The sequence below is a fragment of the Psammomys obesus genome, unplaced genomic scaffold (genome assembly GCF_907164565.1).
Source record: "Psammomys obesus unplaced genomic scaffold, mPsaObe1.curated_primary_1811, whole genome shotgun sequence".
Taxonomy (NCBI): domain Eukaryota; kingdom Metazoa; phylum Chordata; class Mammalia; order Rodentia; family Muridae; genus Psammomys; species Psammomys obesus.
Window position 1 is genome coordinate 3,883,399 of NW_026592890.1, and position 23,117 is coordinate 3,906,515.

At 46.2% G+C, this 23,117-nt stretch overlaps 1 protein-coding gene across 1 annotated transcript in view; it reads left to right on the forward strand.

The window, feature by feature from the left end:
* Tiam2 (TIAM Rac1 associated GEF 2) overlaps nucleotides 1–23,117 on the forward strand; it is a 100,882-nt gene that overhangs the window by 25,606 nt on the left and 52,159 nt on the right. Inside the window, exons 8-12 of the mRNA XM_055615990.1 lie at nucleotides 3,422–3,580; nucleotides 4,919–5,023; nucleotides 5,445–5,523; nucleotides 8,003–8,095; nucleotides 8,273–8,536. Of these exons, the coding sequence (XP_055471965.1) occupies nucleotides 3,422–3,580; nucleotides 4,919–5,023; nucleotides 5,445–5,523; nucleotides 8,003–8,095; nucleotides 8,273–8,536 (700 nt within the window). The remainder of the gene's footprint in view (nucleotides 1–3,421; nucleotides 3,581–4,918; nucleotides 5,024–5,444; nucleotides 5,524–8,002; nucleotides 8,096–8,272; nucleotides 8,537–23,117) is intronic.

Below are 23,117 nucleotides of genomic sequence, written 5' to 3' on the forward strand. Positions count from 1 at the left end.
CCCTGGCCCTGGCCTCTGCTCCTGGAAAACTGTTGGAGTGTCCTGACTTCCTGTGGCAGTAAATGAATGAAGAATTGTCACTTTAGATATTAGCCACGGGGGCCCACGGGGGGTGGGGGAGGGCACCCTGATGTTGGTTTCTCAAGTGGAAAATGTGAATGAACTAACCAAATGTTGACCACAGCACAGTCTGTTTAAATAGAATGTTAGACTGGAACCTTTTGAAGCACATGAGTATGTGTGGCTATAGAACATATCTGTGTTTGTCTCTTTCAAGACACATGGCTGGCCAGTTGGCTCTTTGTCTTCCCTTTCTAAGCAATGATATCTGGGCATCTGCCCAAGAAGGAAGTAAACACTACAACCTACATGATACCGAGTTGTCAAGAAAAGCCACAGCAGATCATTTCTTTTGTGCTGTCCCCTCATCTCACTTGCTAATAGACTTTCCTTTTATCAGTGACTGGGGTGGTGTGGGCTTCCTTATGACAGACAGACACTGTGATTTTGCTACTCATGTCCCTTCAGTGATTCAGGCAGTAATTATAAGCCGTTCGACCCAAAAGCATCTGCTGCGAAAACGCACAGGGTTACCATTCTCTCTGTGTGACATACTAAGAGTAAGTAATTTGACATGTGGTTTCAGGACCATTAGTGTAATAATAATAATAATAATAATAATAATAATAATAATAATGCACATGGAGAAGTTGCCCTACCAGGAGAGCTAGCTTGATTTGCAATTGCTAAGGTAGCATGTTGTGGCAGGGGCTAAAGTTCACTGGTGCTCCCTGCTCCTAGATGGCCAGCAGAAGCTGGGCTGTGACGGAACAGTGCTGTGCCTCATCCCGGGTTCCTCAAGGCTTTGGAACGTTGAATAGTTCTGATGACAGTGGCTGTCACTGACCTGTGGGAACTATGCAGGGGCAGTGCGCAGATGCTGTCCAAGCTGACTGCAGAAAGGGTTCAGTACGTCTCTCAAATGCCATTCCTCCTGGGGTGACTTCGCAAAGCTGGTTTTGGGAGTGGTCACCTTCAGTCTGTGTAAGGCTAGCGAGACAGAGGTTTGACCCTGACCCTTGTCTTGTCACTGTGTTCTCCAGAAACTGAGAACTTTGGACAGCACTTTGGAAATGTGGCTGGAAGAGGCAGGTTAGAGTAGGCCAGAGCAAGTAGGCTGCGCAGCACTGTTGGAGCTGACGGACTGTGGACCTCCGGATGAGTGCTTTAGGAAGCACCTCCGAGAATGCACCCCGGCGTGCGGGGGGGAATTTCCCAGATGCCCCGTGTGCACGTGCGTGTGTGTTAAGTTTTAGGGTTTTCTGTTTCTTTTATGAAAAAGACATAGGAGGGTATTTTTTTTTTTCTAAGCTTGAGACTGAAGTGTCTGTGTTTTCAGCTTGGATGCCACTGGCCTTTCCTAAGGAAATAAATCAATGTTGCTTTCTCTCTAAAAGGGCAAAGCTTAAAATAACTTAGAAGATCTGTATTTACCAAGCATGCTGTTTGTTTTGTTTTTTTTTCCTGGTTCTAACCAATTCATTCTGTACTCTTTAAATCACTGATGGCATTGGATTTGATAGGCATCTTCTGTGAACACTATAGATGGAGGGAATGACTCCTCCGTGCAGGTTCAAGGTCAAAGCCACAATTAATTGAACCTAATGGGATTGTTTCTATTGTCCTTTCTTCCACCCCTCCATTTACTTTTATACAATTCTTTTGCTTAAGATTTGCCTTCTTTAAGCAATCTGGTAGTTAGTCTTCCTTAGAGTTGGGATTGTTAAGAAGCTGACACTGGAAAAACAAATTTGAATCAGATGCAAGTGGAGAGCCTTGACCTTGACTACTTTTCACATTGATTGCATGTGACTCTTTGGAGGCAGCCATCTCCTCAGCACCCAGGTGTATTCTGGGTGTGAGACATTGTGGTAAGGGCTGGAGGACACTGTGGATGGCGAAACAAAGACGGAACTGTCATTCATCTTGCCACTTAAAGTGGGTGGGTCCAAAGCTAACTCGTGTGTGAGCTGGATTTTGCGATGTCAAGTACTTAAAGTGGTAGGTTTCTCTAACCAGTGATTCCAATATTAGAACCAGGGGGCACAGAGAAACAGAGGAAGGCAGTTGAAGTGAGCACAAGTGTGGAGGCAGGGGAGTGCCTTGTTCTTTATGGGGAAGGCCTCTTGAGACAGTTTGTTCAATCAAGACACAGTTTAAATAATAGAATAATTGAATAGTAGAATAAGTCATGTCCGTTGTGGAAAGAAGCTAATTAGCAGGCTGCCATTTCCATGTTGTGGGGTAGTGGGGAGACCCGACTCATATCCAGACTTCAGGGGCCAGAGCGGGTCATGGCGGTACCTCACATGACAGTTGTGAGTGAACTGGCAGTAGGGTAGGAATTTCTGTGAAGCAATCTCCCTGCCATGGTATGGCATAAATTTTAATTTCGAGAGCCCCTGCCCACCTGTCTATCCAATGTGAAGTTGCTGTGACTTGGTTTCTGTTTGCTCCTTCCTGTGGCCTTCCTTTTGGTGTTTCTTACTCTACAGTGACCTCTGCTGGGCTTTCTGCTTTGGCTTTTTCAATGTGCATTGTTTAAGAGGAGAGCCTTAAGCAACCTAATTAGGATAGCACCTGCTCTTACTTGGTGCCTGGTAAGACTTCACTGCCCAACTGACAGAAGTACCTGGGAGAAACGAGCCAGAGAAAGGCCTTATCCACATGGCAGGACCCCTCACGAGAGAGTACCCCAGCACCCACCTGGCATCCTAGGCATTAGGGATCTGCCCCTGTGAAGATCTTTGTAGGAGAATGTGCTGACATTGACAGATCCAGCTGTGCAGCTTCGGAGCTGAGCTTCACGTTTCCGAAGAGCTGACACAGAAAGAGGGGTTCTTGCCCTCTCTGCCCAGGCCTGTTCTTCACCCAGTTTACTCTGAGTTTAGAAAAGAACGTGGACTTGGCAGTACAACTACCTGTCGCTGTGCTTGCTTTGAGATTTGAGCTGTAGGCAGTGATGTGAGAGCACTGAGTCCACGCGCCAGCTTGCCAGCCTGTAAAGCACCTTCATGTTTGTGGGCGCCTTTGCTCATGACAGCTCATCTTGCTAATGAATATATATCAGTAATGAGAACAGTGCTTCCTTTTAGTGAGCTGTAAACTGAGGCTTTAGCAAATTGAAGTTTGTTTGTTTGTTTGTTTGTTTGTTTTGAGACAGGATCTCACTATGTAGCCCTGGTGGGCCTGGAACTCACTTTGTAGATGAGGCTCAAACTGAGATGTGGCCTCAAACTCAGAGTGGTAGGAGAGGCCGGAGTACAGAGCTTCTCGTAACAACCGCTTCCATTAAAGGCCTCCCCACCCCCGTGTCCATTCTTGCTCGTTTGACCTGCCTACACTTTCTCACCTTACACAGGCCCACGACCTGCATCTGTATGGCTCCGCAGCTGACAGCAGTCTTCGAGACAACACATGGGAAGTCCGGGCATACGTCCACTTCCAGGATCACGAGGGAGTGACTGTGCTCATCAGGCCAGAGCACAGAGTGGAAGATGTTCTGGCTTTGGCGTGCAAGGTGATAGGCTTCGCTGTGGAAACACACGCTCCTGAAAAGAGAGGCTCATTAATGCTGCACCCCTCTGCCTTCTGGTTTTATGGGGTTTTTAAGACCCAACTTTCTACACGAGGGAACATACTAACATTTTCTAGTTAACATATTAACCCTCCACCCTTCAGAAGAGTGGGAGCGAAGGTCATGAGCCCATCCTTCCATGAAGACCCTGACTTGTTCCACGTAAACTTTTAATCTGTATCTAGAATCCCTGTGACATGCGTTGCTGTTCACATTACTTAGAGATGAAGTAGCTTGTGCTGTTAGCATGGCACTCATCACCACACAGCTGCTTGTGGACACTGATGTGAGTTATGGTCGTTGTTTTATTCCGTAGGAGGTCTGTGGAATAAATGCGTTCAGCACAGCAGGTTTGATACTTCTAGACCACCAGGTGGCAGAGTAGAGCTGAAAGCTTTAAGTTCTGTGCAATCCTAAGTGGGGAGAAGCTTGGAGAGGCTGCTTGCTTTCATGCTGGACATGGAGAGCGTTTTAGTTCCCCTTTGTCCCTAGCCTTGAAGCTTTAGTGTCCTGTGCATTTGTGTATGCGTTTGTCTTTATAAATGTAATTGTCCCCCTTCCCACCTGCCCAATATGGAAAAGCCTCGATGTTCACCTGAACAGGCTATGAAAAACTGCTACTGGCAGGTTTTCTGAGTGTTAGAGGAAGGTGGAGGCAGGAGGTCAGCTGTTTGGAGCACAGGCCGGAGAGAAATGCTTTTCTGTTGAAAGTGTGGGGGAGAGAGAAAAGATGCGAGTGGGAGGAGGAGGAGGGAGTGTGCACGCATGTGTGTCACACGTGCAAACACACACACGTGCAAGCAGCATGCACGCAGGGGGGGTTGGAAGATATCTGAACTTCAGCATTTTCTATTTGAAAATACTTCGAAGTATGAAAGTCTGAAGTCTGTAGAACTTCATCACAAATCGCATTTTACAAATCTCTCCACTTTCGTAATAAGAAACAACCTACAAGTAAGTGGCCAGACGTGGAAGAGAGCTGATGTCTGACAGGAGAGGGGCTGTGTGATAAAACGTGTCTCCTTGGCTCCCGAGCACTGAGCCTTACCCTTTGCGGTTACAGCATTTAGAGGAAACCTTAGCAGTAAATTTTGACCCTTCTTTCTTTGTTTGCACGTTTAAATTTGAGCTTTTCCATACTTCTAGATGGGGTAAACTATATGAAGTTGTTTTTTTTTTTTCCCCTAAGATTTTGATAGTGGTGCATCATGAGCCTCCCGGGTGCTGGTGATTTTAGGACGGAGCAGGTAGGGCTGGAGTAACCAGGCATTTTCTTTGCAGATGAGACAGCTGGAGCCCGCTCACCATGGCCTTCAGCTTCGGAAGGTGGTCGATGAAAGCGTTGAGCAGCGTGTGCCTGCACCCTACGAATACATGCTAGAACAGGCAAGTGGGGGGCTCTGGGGGTTGAGAGGGACTGTCCAGCCATGTCCACGCCCCGTCTCACACAGCCCAGGCCGGCCTCGAACTCCTTGTGTAGCTGAGAATGATCTTGAGATTCTGATCCTCCTGCCTGCACATCCCGAGTGTTTGGAATATAAGCATGTGCCACCACGCCCAGCCTGTGCGATGCTGGCGGCGTGCTACACGGTCTCTTTGCCAGCGCAGCTCTTTCTCCAGGCCTCTGCACGGCCTCTTAATTTCGAAGACTGTAATTTGGGGGCAGACTGTTCAAATTTGGCATTTGGTTTGTAAACGGCCCTCATGTAAACAGTATCGTAATTTTCCTGAGAGAAAGTGTGTCACCATAATTTTGCAAGGTTGTGTAATGTTAATTCCCCAATTCTGCTACTTTCACCTTTCTCAGGTTTATGATGAAATTGAAGTCTTTCCACTCAGTGTGTGTGACGTGCAGCTAACCAAGACTGGGGACATGACTGACTTTGGTGAGTGTCCGAAGCCCTCCCCCGACCCCAGGAGTCCATTGCTCATCCTGCCCTTCGAGTCTTTCTCTTTTCCACGATCTGCTTGTTTATTTTAGCAGGATGGGCTGGTGTGTGTCAGTATTAGGAGGGTGGCAAGGCAACTATAGACATAATACGAAAGTGGTAAAGGAATGTGATACGTTGGTGACGGTGCTAACACTGTACATTCATGGTGCCTGGTGCTGCTCTGAGCTGGTTCACCCAGGAGCCAGACGAGGCTTCCTTGATCCATTGGTTGATTGAGATTTAAGTATTTGTGCATGTGCCACATATGTGCAGTGTCCAAGGAGGCCAGAAGAGGGATGGAGTTGTGAGCTGGCCAACTTGCATGCTAGGAACAGAGTGTGGGACCTCCAAAAGAAGAGCCAGTGTTCTTAACCACTGAGCCATTGCTCCAGGAGGCTTCTTTTTTTCATATCTGGAGTCCTACCGAACTTTCCAGGCTGCGGTCCTTTCCCAGTCCTTTCTCCCAGGATAGAAACCTTACCTGCCTGTCAAGAGCATATGGACAGTCTAACTGGGAGAAGCTGCTCTGTTTGCTTTGCCTCCCTCTGACCTGAGAATAACAATTAAGGGTCATTATCGCTGTTTAACTCTTACTTTCCTTGGTCTTTATTGAAACTCAGCAAAGTCTTTGCTCATGTCTTATAAGTGCCCGTCAGACTTTTGTAGCCTTTACCTTGGGAAGTCAGTAACTAGATAAAGATAATTAGATAAAGTCAGTAATTAGATATTCTCTGACTATCTCCAGAGAAAGGCTGTTTTCATTACATTAAAAATATTGTTACAACATAGTTGCTTTAAAATAACTCAAGTTGATAATATGCTAAAATTGTATTCTTTGGACCTTGTCCTTAATTACATGATCAGGTTTGTTGGTTTATTTTGAGACAGGGTCTCATCTGTAGTCCAGACTGGCTGGGATCCCAGGATATCCTCAAAGCTTTTAGGGATCCTCCTGCCTCGGCCTCCCAAATGCTAAGATTAGGTTGGAATTCCCTATTCCAATGTAGGTCAGTATTGGTATTGTTTGGAAACCCTCTCCACCTTTGTTTACTCTTCTTGGCATTTGCTCTGTCTCCATGGCCACCATGGGTGTGTCTTCTTCCCGTCTGAGTGAATGATTATACGCACGGATCCTTTTGCCATGGTTGGCAAGTCTTTGTGTAAGGCAATGAGAGGACACAGGATAGGAGGCCACTGTTTCCTATCCTCTAGGAGCTGCTAGCATTGAGGAACCTCCGTGTGAAAGTGTAGCATGTCAGTGTCTGAGGGAATGTGTCCCCGCAGGACATATACTGGGCTTTGCATCTCATACCTATATAAAACACTGGACCCATTCAGACAGTCCCCCCTCGTGTGTGTGTGTGTAAGTTTCTATGTGTGAATTCAGGCGTGTACATGGTACGACATACATGTTGAGGACAATGACCTTGTGTGTGTCCTTGAGTTTTGTTTTTTTTTTTTTTTTCTTGAGACAGGATGTTTTCATTGATTTTTCCACTTCATGGGCCAAGCTAGCTGACCTGCAAGCTTCTAGGCCTCAGTCACTCTTGAGCTCCTGTAGGATTGCTGGTATACTGGTGTTTGTGCTCTGCATCTTTTTACATGGGTTCTGGGGATTCGAACTCCGACCTTTATGCTTGCACAGCACACACTGTGTCTCCAAGCCATTGCCCGAGCCCAGGCTTTAACCATCTTAAAATGCCTCGCTCAGCTTCAGCATAAGTATCTTTTGGTCTTAACTGTAAAACAACCAAACAAACCCTCCATTTTTTAACTGTGACGATACGGCAGTAAGGCAGGGTAGATATTCTGCACCTTTAATCCGTGTCAGCAAAGGACATTTGTGTCTGTGAGTCATCCTCACCACCACTTTCCAGATCTCTTCCATCTGGCAAAACTGGAGCTTTGTATCCATAGGATGCTGGCTTTCCCCTCCCCTTCCCCAGCTCTTGACAAGCGCACATTATACCCTTTGTCCTTCCCCCTTGGAACCCTTCAGTATCTGCCTTTCCGTGCCTAGCTCATTTCACTTAGCGTTAATGTCTTCTGGGCTCATCCCATTATAGGATGTGCCAGGATTCTCTCTTTTAAAGGCTCAGTCATGCTCTGCTGTCTGTGCACACCACCTTCTGTTTGTCCTCAGTCTCCTCGTTTGTCAGCTGGCCCATTCCCAGTGGCTGGCTGCTGTGAGTGTGCTACTGTGTGTTCTCAGTTGCAACTGTTGAGAAAGGTTACACACTCTCGTGCCTAACCCCTCCAGTCTGGTGGGTTCCTCTTTTCCCTGCTCTTGCTAAAGATAGTGCTTTCAACACAGTTGTTACCTTACTTTCTCAGCATGCTGCACTTACAAGAATGGACATTCACGGATGGGGCTGACTGGGCCGGGGAGACAAAGGGAGGTGAATTCACACTTGCTTTTTGTTTTCTCCCGCAGGGTTTGCAGTCACAGCTCAGGTGGACGAGCATCAGCATCTCAGCCGGATATTTATAAGCGATGTTCTCCCCGACAGCCTGGCGTACGGAGGAGGTCTGTGTGCTGCATGAGCACTCTTTGAGTTTCTAACTGTGGGGTGTGGGCTTGAGCTCCATAATGCTGCATTTTCCATCTTGTCAGTGGTCAGCGTTGGCAGACTGCTTTCATCTTAAAATGCATCCCTCTAATCTCTTCCCCCTTTCTTCCTATTTTCTTCTTCCTGGTTCTCAGGGCTGAGAAAGGGCAATGAAATCACCAGCTTAAATGGGGAAGCCGTGTCTGACCTTGACATCAAGCAGATGGAGGCCCTGTTTTCTGAGAAGAGCGTGGGTCTCACTCTAGTGGCCCGGCCTTCAGACACAAGAACAACCCTGTCTGCTTCCTGGTCAGACAGTGACCTGTTCTCCAGGGACCGGAAAGCTCTGCCACCCTCCCCCAACCAGTCCCAACTGCTGGAGGAATTCCTGGATAACTTTAAAAAAACCTCCACAAATGGTAAGGCTGCATTCTTTGACTGTCTTTTAACTGCTGGTGCCATTGGCCTGCGTTCTTAGGCTGCAGCTTAGATTACAAGGCCAGATTGTATAAACTACTACTCAGAGAATGTTTCCTCATTTGCTAGGACAAGATGCCTACCGGGATAGATTTCTCAAGAGTCCATACAATTTAGCAATTAGGGAACCTTCAGGAAAACTAAAAACCATGGTAGAGTTTGTTTGTTTGTGTGTTTTTCTGCCAGGAGGACTGGTCTCTTAAGAAACAGCAAGCTTTGCATGTAATTCATGGATTGATTTCAGAACATTTTGAAGGCCTATAAATGGAGAGCGCCAGTATTTTTCTTTTCAAGTGAAATATCCACATGAGGGCTCACATTCTGATGGGTTCTCTGAGCTTACTATTTCTACCTCTCCTGACTGTTACATTTGAATCAGAGCCCTAGCCGAGTACCTGTCACTTCCCTCTGTTGGAGGGAGAGTCCAGGTTAGGCTTCCTAGAGCATTGAGTGGATCTTGAACCTGGCAACACATGAATTATTTTTCTTTCCACACTGTCCTGCATTGCTAATAGGTTTTCAATAGAAATCTCTTGTGTGCTGGGCAGAAATGAATGTGAAACTCAAAAGAGAGGTCATTAGGATGGATTTAATGATGAAGCCGACTTACCAGGTTGTCTGTAATCAAGCATCAGATGGTAAGATTTGTGATTCACTCAGGTATCTGGTGCTTTCTCTTCCTCTCTTGGGAATTTCTTCCCACTTAAAACATCATGAGGTTGACTGTTGGCATAGAAAAATGGGCGTCATGAAACAGAAATTATGATGGAGCTAACCAATGGTTGGTGATAGTGGGACCACTATTCAGATTCTGCCAGGCTGCTATTCTAAGCCTGAGTGGCTCATGTTGTGTGCTCATTGTTGGAGTGCTTGTTTGTTAGTGGCATTCCCTACCTGTTATTCCTCTGCATTTTTTCACAAGAAGAAAGCACTTCAGCCTGTAATATCTTTTTCTATTCTGGGAATGAACGAGCAAAAGATTCAGACTTAATTTTTTTAAAAAGAAGAATCAAGCAGGTAAGTTAAATGGTTAAGCTTGTCCACTCCCTTTTCCAGTCCTAGGTTCATGCTGTGTTCCAGAAGGTATTCTGTGTGTGTTGTGTGTGTGTGTGTGCATGCACAGGGAACTCGATGAAGTGAGTTGTCTGCAGCCATTTTGTTACCAGTGTCCACCCGCCTGGGGGAGCAGACAGCTGTTGGCACCTTTGCTGCACGGGCCTTCCTCTTCAGCTAAGCTAGAGTGTGCTGAGATTTAGCACTTTTCTCAGGCAGAACACGGGCTCTCTGGCCCCACAGTTTAGCGTTTATCCCACTTCTGTGTGGTGACTGTTCTGTGGTCGTGAGCCTGTGTGCCATGATAAACCGCTTTTCCGTACACTTCGAAAAGTGGATTTTTTTTTTCCTTTTTCCTTTTTGAGGTATTGTGTTTGAAAAAACACTGAGTACTTAAGAACTTTGAAGGTTAAGGGTAGAAATAAAATCTGGGGTGCATGGGTAAGAAGTTTAAAAGCAAAGGCAGACCAAGTCTCTCGTTTGAATAATGACGTCCTGCTCACAAGAGGAGCTTGTGCTATGGGTGCTAAGAATGGAGTGTGGGGATAGTCAGACAGGTTCTGAGTCAGGCCTGGGTTTGAGGACTGGGTTCCCTCAGGGGTAGTGTGTAGGCATTGAGGTTGCAGAGACAATTGTGAGATGCAGTCACAGCTCTTCAAGTGGCCCCTGGAGTCAAATCACAAATGTACAGAGTCATTTCCCACAGCACTCATGTGTCTTCTGCTGCTTTTCCTGCTCTGTGGTCACATTCCCAACAACCTGTGGTGCCTGGTTCTCTGCTCAAGCTGTGCCTTTGCAAGAGTCCCCACAGTGTCCCTGGCTCTTGGTAGGCAACCCAGTTCTGTTCCCTGCTGGTCCCAGCTTCGTCTTTAGTCAAGTCTCTGTTTAAAAGGCAGATACAATGTCTTACACCACCTGGAACCTAAGCCTGCAGAAGGCCGAGGCAAGAGAACTGAATTCCAGGCCAGAGTGGGGTCATAGTGTAACACCGTCTCAAAATTAATAACCAAACTTACCTTGATTCACTTTACTGTGAAATAGAAGTCACTCTGTCCTCCTATTATAAAATCAAGACTTATACAAACATTTAAATAGCTTTGGAGGAGGTATTTTAATACAACCTTGGGCTGCCTTTAAGACTGGTCACTTTAGTGTGTATTCATGCATGTTCTACCTATGAACATTGCTAGAAGGCACAGTGTGCTTGGAAAGGAGGAAGGAGCTAAGAAAAGCCCCGAGTCCATTTCACAAAGCCTGGGTCTCCACCTAGTGATGTTTCTGAAAGATAAGACCTGCATTGTAAAGAGGGACAACTGGACAGATCCCACGGGAGGCAGGAAGAAAGCCGCTTGTAGTTGTTGGGGCATATTTGACCGTCTCAGGGAATGGATCTAGATCCCTTCCTGCCATGTGTTGGAAGGCGAGGCCCTGGCTGCATCTGGCTCTAGTCCACTTCTGGTTTTAGTCACACAGCTACACAGATTATGATGGTGATTATGACATTTGGTGAAACGAGTCTCAGATTCACCTCCTGGGCTTACAGAAGACAGACCGTGCTGGGTTTCGGGTGTGTGAGTATCTCCTGCAGACAGTCGGGTGCAGGCCTGTGGCTGAGCCATTTGCGCTCGGTCCACAGGAGAAGGGCTTCCTATGAGTAGAAGGACCGGTCCTTCTCCAGCTCTCCTGAGCTGAAATTCTGAGGATCCAGTGAGATGATGTGTCACACACGCTCTTGTCAAAAACTGCCGACATCTTGGTCAGTGTCTGTCCTTCAGTTAGGGATTGGGCCCCGGCCCGACCCACCACCACCATCCTTTGAAATGCCAGCTGATAATGGTTAGCACGCATTACTGAGGCATTGTCCCTTTGCTCCTGCTTAAGGACACACATGGGAGGCCGAGAAGGACTCAGAGCTGTCACCCCACTCTCCTGACTCTGGTCCCACAGCAGAAGCCACAGGGCCACAGTGTTAGAGTGACTTTGCCTCCTAAGAAATGAATGGCTGTTCCGTCAAGTTACCCATACCAGGGACAGGAAATGTCCATGGGCTAAATTTGACTGGAGCGGAAATACTAGTAAAGACTTTTTAACAGGCAGAATTAATTTTAATCACTGGAATTTCCCAAAGAGGACAGTGTTATTTTTGACCCAACAAGGCCACCATTGAAGGAGTTGGGTATACCCAAGCTGTTTGTGCTTGGATCCTGTTATTGTAACTTTTGTGATTTGTGCATGGAATTTCCCTTCATTTGCTGGCTTTTGAGCAATCTCAGCAGCTTTTTGGAAAGCCTCCCCAGGGTGTAAGTTTGTGAATGAAGTTTTTATGTAAACACTAGACTCCCCTAGACTCCCCGTGGCATGACTGTTCTCTCCATACCAACAGCTGTTACTACAGCCTTGTGAGGGCCAGAGGTGCATTTAGCAGGATGGAAACAGAGATCAGTGTCCCTGCTTCTTGGGCTGACACCTAGCCAGGGCTTTGCAGTCACAGAAGGTGACTATGGCCAGAGGTGTTGGTGCAGCCCCTGACCCCCTTCTGAATTACTCCTTTTGAGTTGGTGGCCGAGTGGTGGAGAATCTCATCAGAAATCCCTCAGATGTACATTTCCTTTTGTTTGTTTGTTTTTGTGACACGGTCTCACTATGTAGCTCTGGCTATCCTGGAGCTCACTATGTAGACCAGGTTGGCCTTAAACTCTGCCTCCCAAGTACAGGGATTAAAAGCCCGCACCGCTGTGCCCAGCTTGTAAATTTGTTCTTAAGGGTGGCTTCCTCTTGGGAATGTATTTGTCTATCATATTGGAGCCAGCTCTACTGGGCCATACCCACTGAATTCCTGTTTATGGGTTGGGGGCGCAGTTTGGCTTCCATGGGATGCCTAGAGTGACTAACAGCATTGAGTTCTGGGAACAATGTTTCTATGTAAAGTTGCTGTTACTGATTATCTGATCGACATTCCAAGTTGTAAGATTTTTAAAACATATCAGTGTTCCCACAGAACAGAGGGTGTATTTGTTTAATAAGAATAAAAAATTCCAATTGGAAAATAGTAACTTGTCCTGGAGTTGGAACCTTGGCTTCAAAATGCCAGGGTCCTTATAGCTGTACTGAAGGTAGCTTTTCACACAGTAAGGGATGTAAGCATGAGTTACTTTTTAGCCAAGGTCAAGCATGAAAGAGAGGGTGTGAAATCCTGCTAGCAGTGGTGGGAGTTGAGGTCCCTGGAAAGAAATTCCCTTTTAAAGTTGAGTTTTGTTTGGGAGTTTGCTTTCCATTTCTTTCACTGTCTCATTTCGTCTCTTGTTTGACTTTTGCTACACTTTTCAGGCTCGAAGATATGAATTAGCCAGTGTTGGGTTGGATATGCTTAAGAAACTTTAGATGAGTAGAAAAATAAGATATTTCAATGTAGAAAAGCTTTTGCAATGTGGAGAATTAGAGTGCAGTTCGCTCTGTGAGTGCTGAAGAATCCAGGGTTGGGGAAGTGGAGGCCAGGAGTTGGGTTTGAGTGGCGTAGATGTGTGGTTATGGGTCTGGAAGTGGTGGGCAGGGGTGGGGGGAGGTAAAGGGTGGCGTTTCCTTTGGAGCTGGCAATCTGCTATATACAGACAGGGGTCATGAAAAGGAGTTGGCAGTTCTGCCAGGGGCAGGCTGCAAAGCCTCGGGTTCTAGGATCGTGGGAAACAGCAGCAGCTGAGCACAGCCTGACCTTTCCTCTCAGAGAACTCAAGGCACTTGCTTGATGACCTCCTGACCTCCGGAACATACTTGCCACAATGTCCAGCACTGAGCTTCACTGCCACTGCTCTTCTAGGATTCTTATTTTTCCTGATCACAAGCCTTCTTGTGGAACCTTCTGGGTATGAGATGGCAGTTGCCGTGCTGCAGTCAGAAAATCTGCGTAATTTCCTCATGAAGCCCTCGCAAGGCTGGACCTACTGGCATTCCCTTCTGGAAGGTATGACGGCTTGTGAGGCGCGTGAGGTCTGACCTCACCCCTAGGATGTATACGTGGTTAATGATTTCTAAGAGAGAGGGCCACTTTTCTTCCATGATGTAGCTCCAGTGAGTTGCCCACTCTTTGGTGAGCAACCTCCACCTTACGATAGGATGAGCTACCCCAATTACAGTCACTGGCTCGGGCAATCTAGACGGGTGAAAAAATAATTTTTTTTTCTTTGCTCTGTTGGTGTCCTCTCTTGGGTGAAGAGACATTTGCTTGTTCAAGTTACCTACCCCACCCAATGCAACAAAAGTCATTCAACAAATACTCTGGAAATAAATAAAAATAATTGCAAAAAGAACAAATGAATGAATTACTGTCTGTTCCTGTGAAATTTAAGTGCTTCAGCCCTCGTAAATTGGTGGTGATGGGGAGCTGTGCACACAGCAGGAGAGATTGGGGAAAAGCTGGTATATAAAGCTTGCCAGCATCGTCAGCAACCCCCAGTGCTGAATCATTTCCCTGAACATCGGATACAAATACACTACAAGGTCCAGGTGAACACGTGGATGCCATGCCTGGCCTCGTGTGCTCACAAGCAAGCCAGGCCACTCAATGATAGTGTAAATCCAGGCAGCTTGGTTTGCTGTTAAAGAGAAAGAATGGCTGTGGCTTTTCACACAAGACATAGAATCAGTCCTCATGGTGATGCTTGCGCCCGCATCTGCCCTGGTTCCTCCTCTTCTGAGCCTGAAGATGAGTCCTCTCCCAGAATCCATTCAGCACTTTGAAGGAACTGGCATCTTCAAACACCAGCCGGAAACAGGGAGGGCGAGCCGGAAGTGACAACGGCTTTCAACTCTTGAAGCCTGCATTCAGCGACTGACTTCCCCCAGCGAGGCTGCACCTACTAAGTCTCTCCAAACAGGGCCACACGCTTGGGACCTAGTGTAAATCCAGGAGTGAAGAGGAGTTATTACTCACTCTCATGACCGTTCGCGGGCTTACCTCTTTCAGCTCTCGATGTTTGGAGAGAGAGAGGCTATCACTACCTAGAATTCAGGCTCTCCAGCCTCTCTTCATGGCGCCTGCGTTCAGCCTGTGTTACAGGTTGTCCGCTCTGTGGGAAACATGCACCACTCCTCCAAGTTCCCCCTCAGCAGCCCCACTGTTGACAATATCTTCATTTTCGGGATCGGTGGTGCACACACTATAAAATTCCAGCAGTGTAAAAGGGTAAATGGTGATGGCCCAGTCCTGTGAAACTATGGGTACGGTGGTTAGAGGCATGGATGTTAACCGGGCAGCCTCTGGTCTCGGCTTGGTTCTGGGCTCACTCGCTGTGTGCGCCCAGGCAGATCAATTAACCTCTCTGATTAGTTTTAGAATCTAAGTCTCGGACTTTTATGAGTTAATGAGCTGATTCTTGGAAAGCGATAGTAGTGCCTGGCAATGTAGGAAGAGCTACGAAAGTGAGCATGTTAAGTAAGTAGATAACTTTCTCTTGCTGTGTCCTTAGCATTGAGATTTTCTTCCAGGGAAAATTCTTGCTTTCCTTCTTTTCCTGATCTGGGTGAGTATATACGTTGGGGAGCATGCTGGGATACTTTCCTGCTTTGGGGATTTTGTGGTACTGGGGATGGAACCAGGGCAAGTCAGTCAAGCACTCTGTTGACTGAGCCACATCCATTCTGTGTTGTCTTGTTAGGACAGAATAATGGCCAGTGCTAGATATCCATTCCCTGATTAGCTGAATTGTGAATATGGCAGGAGAGCCTCTGCTGTTAAGGTTCTTTGAGTGAGAAAAATGGCCTGAACCCCTGAGTGGCCCCACTGGTGTCATGAGGTCTGTCTTAGGGAGGGAGGAGGGTGAGAGTCAGAGAATCAGTGTGATGTGGGGCCTGGAGTCAGTGACTGCTTGAGACTTGTAACAGTGACAGAAGGAGTCGATTCTGTGTCCCCCTGTGGCGCTCACCTCGCTCTCCTTGCAGGTCTCACCTCTAGGCCATAAGAGAGTCAGTTTATTTTTATGTGACAAGCCCTGGGATTAATGGTGGAAATGTGAAGCTTAACATACCGAACTACCATTGCGATTCTGTGCTGGGAGGTGGATGTGGGATGTGGGAATATTCACCACCCACAACTGAAGTGCTGGACTCATTCTCGCAGACACCTCACTGTTTATTGTAGTATACACTATATTACATTGCAGGAATATTGTTAACAGATTGAGACACTGGCTTACACACGCTGATCTCTCCCGACAGAATGTCTTTTTAGCATCAGTGTAACACCAGGCACGTAAGTACAGCACCCAGTGATTACTTAGATGAACATATAAGAGACACATGCCCCTAACACATTGCAAGTTAGAGTGCAGAGGGACATACCTGTAGCGAAGCGGGGACCCTGGCCTGTGTATTGCTCGAGTTCGTATCTGTGTTATAGATACTTTGGATTAGAGGGTTTCTTGTTTAAGCCTTGATGTTGGGGAATGCACTTCTGCGCTTAATCCTGAATTCGGGAGCTTGGTTTAGGCTTGTGAAATGAGACACGTGACTTCCTGCCACAGTAGAGGAATGGAGCACCCTTAGGTCCTCCTGAGAAAGCAGTGTCTTTAGGAACATAGACCATCCCTTGTGCTATTCATTTGATTTTTTTTTTTTAAGACAGTGATTGGCTGTGTAGGCTACGCTGACTTTGAACTTAAGACCCTTCTGCTTCTATACCCCTCCCCCACCTATGCTGGAATTACTGGTGCTTGCTACCATTCTCAACTCATGTTCCTCCTCCTCCCCTCCTTTTCTTCCTCCTCTTTCTCTTCCTCCTCTGTTCCTCCACGTAGTTATTTAACAGTAGTGTCTGTTGAGTGACAGTGCTTGCTGGAGGAAGAGTGGAAATAAAAACAACTGGCTGAGCTCATGAAACATCCTTATCATGGGAAGGTACAGAAGATGACCAGGGCAAGAGGGACAAGATCAGGGATGAAGCAGGACAGTGGTATTCCGGTTAATTGGTGGGGTGTTTTGGTTTGGTTGTTTTTTTGTCGTCTTGACACAAGCTAGGGTCTTCTGAGAAGAAAGGAGCTCAGCTGGAAAAATGCCCCCGTTAGACTGGCCTCTAGGCCAGTCTGTAGAGTGTTTTCTCGATTGATGACTGCTATAGGAGCGCCTAGATCACTGTGGGTTGTGTCACCCTTGGGAGGGTGGTCCTGGGTGCTGTAAGACAGCAGGCTGAGCCAGCTGTGAGGAACAAGCCAGTAAGCAGCGCCCCTCCATGGCCTCTGCATCAACTTCCTGCCTCCCAGTTCCTGCCCGACTTCCCTCAGTCATGGATTTTACCCTGAGGGTTGTAAACTAAAATGAAACCTTGCCTCCATGTGATTATTTTGTGGGGGTGATAATCAGTACACTTTGGAAATGCAGTTGCAACACATCAGTTCCTTGCACTTCACAGAAGTCAGTTATGTTCTGTTGCTTTGTAAATGTATTTCGGATGCAGCACAACCCAGCTTTAATTACTTATTAATTGCCTCTTCCTATGTAAATCCATTTTATCTTTATTTTTCTCTTGGCCCTCAGTATCTTTGACTTTTTATAAGAAGGTATGGTGCAGTTCAAGTCATCTCCTTTTGTGACTTGGGTGGTAGCTTTGAATTACTTCATTTGGAAATGGGCCTAGGAAATTGTTATTGTGTGTCTACTGCCAAGAGCTCTAGCTGGCTGGCCCTAGAGCAGGGAGAAGAAGGCCAGCAGCAGGGTCCCTGCCCCAGGCCTCCCAAGGGCTGGCTGTGGAAACTGGAGTTCCCAGGGAAGCACTCATCAGCTGCTAATTGCTGTCTGGCCCTCCCAGCCCATCCCACCCTCCAGCTGCCGTTTGTGTATCTAATTCTCACGTTCGTGTTTCTGTTGAGGGATAGAGCAGGTCAGACTTCCAGGACCTTCGGACGTAGTGGGATTAGCACAGTTCTCGAGTGTTTGCCGAATTCTGTCATGTGTGTATATAATGTATGTGCATACATGTTTATGTGAGTGTATGCGTGTATGACAGATGCCTTACTTGATCACTCTTCACCTTTTCTTTTGAGGCAGATTCTCTTGCTAAATTTGCATCTTGTTGATTCAGCTAGACTGGCTGGCCCGAAAGCTTCCAGCACTGTCTCTGCTTCCCCAGTGCTCGGATTACAGGAACACACCCCTCCATCTAGCTTCCATGCAGGGGCTGGGGAATGCTTGTGTGGCAGCCATTTTACTCACTGAGCTAGCCTTTAGCCCCTAAACTTCATCATTTTTGCTTTATAAACATGATGAGCAAAAGGGGCACAGATGAGGAACTTTGGCCTCTTGACCAGTCACCAATCACCCAGGCTTACTTGGCCATTGCACCGGTAGCTGTATGGCTCTGCCTTGATGTTCTGTAGGTCAGAATGTATTTCCCTGGGGTGGGAGGGTAGTGTGATCTTTTCCTGGCAGGTTTAAGTGGTGAGGTATGAATAGAAGGTTGTTTCTATTTCTTTAGGTAGGTGGGAATGGGAGTTTGTAGAAACCGCCTTGCCTTGCCTACTTCTGTTTTAGGACTGTGTTCTGTAGGAAGTAGGGAGCTGCCTGCAGGCTATAGGGAAAGATCACATTTTGAACTCTGAGAGCCTACTGTCTGTCTACCTGCTGTAGGACTCATCATTTACTGCCTTGCAGAATTCCTGTATGTGAGCTTGTTGTCATTTACCCGTGACTGAAAATCCCTTGACAATGGGAACTTGGGGACACAATGAGGGGTTTAAGATACAGCAGCTTGCACTGCAATTGGAAAGCACCACGGTGAGTAAACAGCTACTGGGAGACAGGAAGGCTTTGATTTTATTTGTGTTGTAAGGTGTGTGTGTTGTATGAGGCTGGCTCATGGCTGTGCTTGGCAGAGAGCCAGATGGTCCGGCCTATGTCAGCAGAGCTTCTGGGAGCCCATGCTTTCTAGACTGGCTGCTTTTCATGTCTGCCCTGCCTTTTCTGTCACATCACAGATGAACCCAAACCATACTTAGAAAAAGGCTTTGGCTTCCCCATCTCCAGGGTCGGTCACTTTTGAGCATGTGTTTGAGTTAAATTGGTGGCAACAGCATTTGTAAAGGGCTGTAAGTCCAGAGCACAGATACCTGGTTCTAGTTCCTAGTTTCTAGGTTATATGTGACCTAGGGCATTGCCCTCTAGTTCCTGTTTCATTCCCACTTAAGATGAATCTTAGGGAAGGCAGTTAGGGCTTTTCTCTCTCTCTTTTTTTTTTCGCTAATGTTCATTTATGATGGGATGTAAGTAACAATTTAACTTCTATCACAAGGCCCATGTCTTATAAAAGTTTACAAAGTCAAAGAAGCAAAGCATTAGTATTTTGGTTTTGAAGCAAATCCTGTTACCTCTTTAAATAGAGCCATGTCCCGGCTTCTGGGAGAGGTGTTGGTTAAGACTGTGATAATAGCAGGCTGTCTCCATACAAAGATCACACGGGGGCCCAGGAGCTCTAATTAGCCTCCTCTCAGTCTGGTGGAGCGGAGACATGTTATTATCTTACTCTTGCAGCTGGGTAAAACAAGGCACAGGCGCATGATGCCACTGTCAACTCAGACAAGGTCACGGCCAGTCTTAGAGGATATCACTGTGCTGTTTTCCCATCCATGTGGGAAGTGCTTGCGTTCTGGCATCTTTTCTCTTATGGTAGATGTAGGGTAAAGCCCAGGCATAATTCTCCTTGTGGTGCAGCAGATACAGAGGATGGTCCAGGACTGATGGTAGCTCCTGTTGTCTAAGCTCCATTGGATCTGAGTCTTGGGGGGACAGTTAGGGACCATCTGTCTGGTGGTAGTTGAGGATTTCTCAGATTGGCTGTGAGTTGTTGGGGATCCTGTTATTTATAGTAATAGCCCCAAAATATTTTCTCTTGTGCTGTTTGAACGGTTCATAGTGCTCTTCACTAACCCTGTAGTAATGTGGCCGCATCTTCTCTGACTTGTTCCTTGAATTCCCTCACAGTGGCGTGCTGCAGGATATTTGATCACACTGCAATCCCCAGAATTGTGTTATTTACTGGGGAAAAAACTGTTAATAGTTGTGGTGTGGCTCTGCCCTTAGCACACACCTTTAATCCTTCTGGCTGGAATACTGACATGCCCTTAATATACACTTTTAATCCCAAACAATGAAGGTAACATCAGTTTGTAGAAGGAAGCACCCATGTTTGAAAGAGATGTCTAACTGATTGGCAGATAAAGTGATGAATCAGAAAGATTTGATAGAATAGGATATGCCCAACTCTCATGAGAAGAGGGGGGAAAGGGAAGCTACTTAAGGGGTAATGCAGAGAGAAAGAGGAGGGAGTCTTACTGGGAGAGTTTTACAGGGAAAAGTTGAAGAGAAAACAAGTAAGATACAAGTGAAGACAGAATGATCTAGAGAATGAGAAGGAGCCAGAAGACTAGAACAGCTTTCTGGAGTTAGTTTGAAGATAAGCATAGTAATTCTGAGGCCCAGAGAAGAGCTAGATTGAATAAGTCAGCTGGGGGAGGAGTTTGAGCCAGAGCAGCTGACTTAAACCAGCCAGCTATAAACTCAGTAGGAACAAGAAACTGCTTATCCAACAGTAAGTCTCAGAGGCTGAAAACATTCGAGGCTTGGATTAGATTGTATGGAGGCCAGAAGCTTCCAGGACTAGGTTAGCAGACAGAGGCAATAAGCCTCCAAGATGACAGTTGCATCAGAGGAATAAAAGTTACTTTACAGCGGCATTGTAAAGTTGTCTCTAGTGTAGTCCTGTATAATTTGTAACCTTCCTTTGAAAAAGTATAGTGTAATTCACATACCATCTGGTTTACTTTTAAAGGGTACCCTTCCATGGTTTTTGGTATCTTCCTGAAATTATGCGGCTACAAATGCTATCGATTCATTGCCACATTTGTGTCCCCTCAAAAAGGAAGTCCTGTGCTCCCAGAAGTCAGCTCTTGTTCTTACCCTCCCTCATGTCATGTAAATGAAGCCACTCAGTGTGTAGCCTCTGTGTTTGCTCTCTTCTTTCTAGTGTAGGTTCAAATATATGGTAGCGTTAATTAGCTTTTCACTACTCTTCATGGCAGAATAATATTCCATTTCACCCTGTTTTATGCGGCAGAATGAAAGTCTTGCTGCAGTGGGCACTCCTTGTCATCCTCCCTACCCCCCACCCCCACCCCAGGCTTCTTTCCAGGATCTTTCAATAAAAAGCCAAAGAACTCGTTTTGAGAGCTTTGGACTTAAAATCCATTTTACTGAGCTTATTTAGGGCTGGGAATACAGCTCATCTGTAGAGTGCTTGTATACCACTTAAAACCCTTCTTCAGTCCCCACTAGCTCTTGCCTACATGAACCCCAGCTGGGAGATAGGGGGAGGGCAGGAAAAGGGGAAGGGAGAGTGAATTTCTAAGTGGCTGGAATATAGTTCTGTCTGTCATATGCCCCTGAATGTAATTTATTGTCACTTGGGGGTTTTTCCAGACGGTGTCACTGTCTGGTGAGATCCAGTATACTTTGGGAATATTTCCTTCATTCCCCACTCCCCTTTTCTTTGGGCTTGGGCTGACCACAGTTCCCTAGTCACAGTCATAGCCCTCCTAGAGAACAGAATGGCATCTGAGGAAGGTGGCCTCCTTCTCCGCTCTCTGTTGTCCTTCTCAGGAGGCCTGAGACACGGTGGAAGCCAGCTGCTCAGTGCTACCCTGAAAACGTTGGCCTTAGTTCTTCTACAGGCAGTTGGGCCGGACCCTGGTGGCCGGTTGTTAAGAGGCACTTAACACCGCATTGTGCTTCTGTGCATCCAGCGCCTGCTGCGGTGTGGACCGAATGGATTGTGACCCCGGTTAAGTAGACTTGGGAGTTTTATGAAGTTTACATTTTTCTGGCAGGATGTGTGTAGCAATAGAGTAAATTTCTCTTCTTGCTGCACGGTGACAGTCAAATGGCTGCTTTGAATGTCCTTGACACAGGATAATAATGAGTTTTAACGTGAATGGACTGGGAGATGGCTCAGTTGGTAATGTGCTTACCATGCCAGCATGAAGAACTAAGTTTGATCTCTAGGATCCATGTAAAAACAAACAAACAAACAAACACAAAAAAACTAGCCATGGTGGCCCATGCTCTGGGGGCCAATCCCTGCGGTGAGCTGGTCAACCAGCCTGACCTACTAGGAAAATTCCAGGCCAGTGAGAGATTTCTTTTTCAAAACCGAAAGATGCCATCCTGAGGGATGTTAATCTCTGGCGCGCACGCACACACACACACACACACACACACACACACACAGAGAGAGAGAGAGAGAGAGAGAGAGAGAGAGAGAGAGAGATTTGTGTGGTAATGATGTGTGGCATTAAATGATGATCTTTTGGTTGGGTAGTCAGGTTAGGACTTGCCTAACCTCGAATGAGGATAGGTCTGTGCATGTGTTTATTATTTCATTTAAGTTTCTAATTGTCAATTTGTGTCTCTGACAGCTAATGAGCAGTATTGCCTGGATGAGAAAGCACAGAAAATGGTCATTAATGAAAGGTGCCACAGGCCACTGCACTTTAAAGAAAAGACATGAATAAAACTTAAGGAAATCAAAATTAGTTAAAAATAACCTCGCTATACAAAGCTCACAGATTTCCAGTTCACATGGGGTGTTCCACGGCGTTCTTTGCAAGTAGCCTCTGTGTTTGGAGTGTTCTTGGTGCCACTGATTCACTTGTGAGGTTGACAGAAAGTTGTGTGATAGCTTGTGAGGCCTTAAAAACTGGGGGGAAATTTTCTTAATTTTATATGTGCAAAATGCTATTGCTCAAACGGCAGCTTTGATTTCATCAAATATTGATCTTCTCTTAAAATTGCATTTGTAGTTAAGGAAGAAAAAAAGCAAAAGATTCACAGAGTGAGGCAACTGAATAGGCTAAGATTTCCCAGGTTCTTCTTTGGTTCTTTCTGAGCTCTTCATAGATTGAACCTCACAGTGGAAGCACCAAGAAACTTGAAAACAGTGTGTACTGAGGCAGAGTTCACACAAATTGTTACCTGAATGTCAGCAGATAGAAAATAGGATATATTACACAGTCAAGGATAGGGGCTGGAGAGGTGGGCCAGCAGCATTTAAGAGCCCTTGTGTTCTTCCAGAGGTCCTCAGTTTGGTTCCTAGAACCATCTTAAGCAGCATACACACACAAATAAGTTAAAAATAGCAAAATGAAAGTAAAAATCAGATGTACATATGTAGCTCAAAATGGTTATATCATTAAAAACTTAATATAGTCATGTGAAGTTATATTCTCATCTAACTTCTTTGATGTATTTTACATTTTCTCCTTTTTGTAGAGCATCTTAGACCTTCTTGTCAGAAGAGGTTTCTAACAATCGATAATCTAATCAAGTGAAGTAGTTTTGAGCCTGAGATAGAGGCTCGTGTGCTGCCCTGCTTATCAGGGTGTTCCGTTTTCAAAGCTCTTGGGAGCTTTTCATCTTCCCCCGATGAGAAGGGAG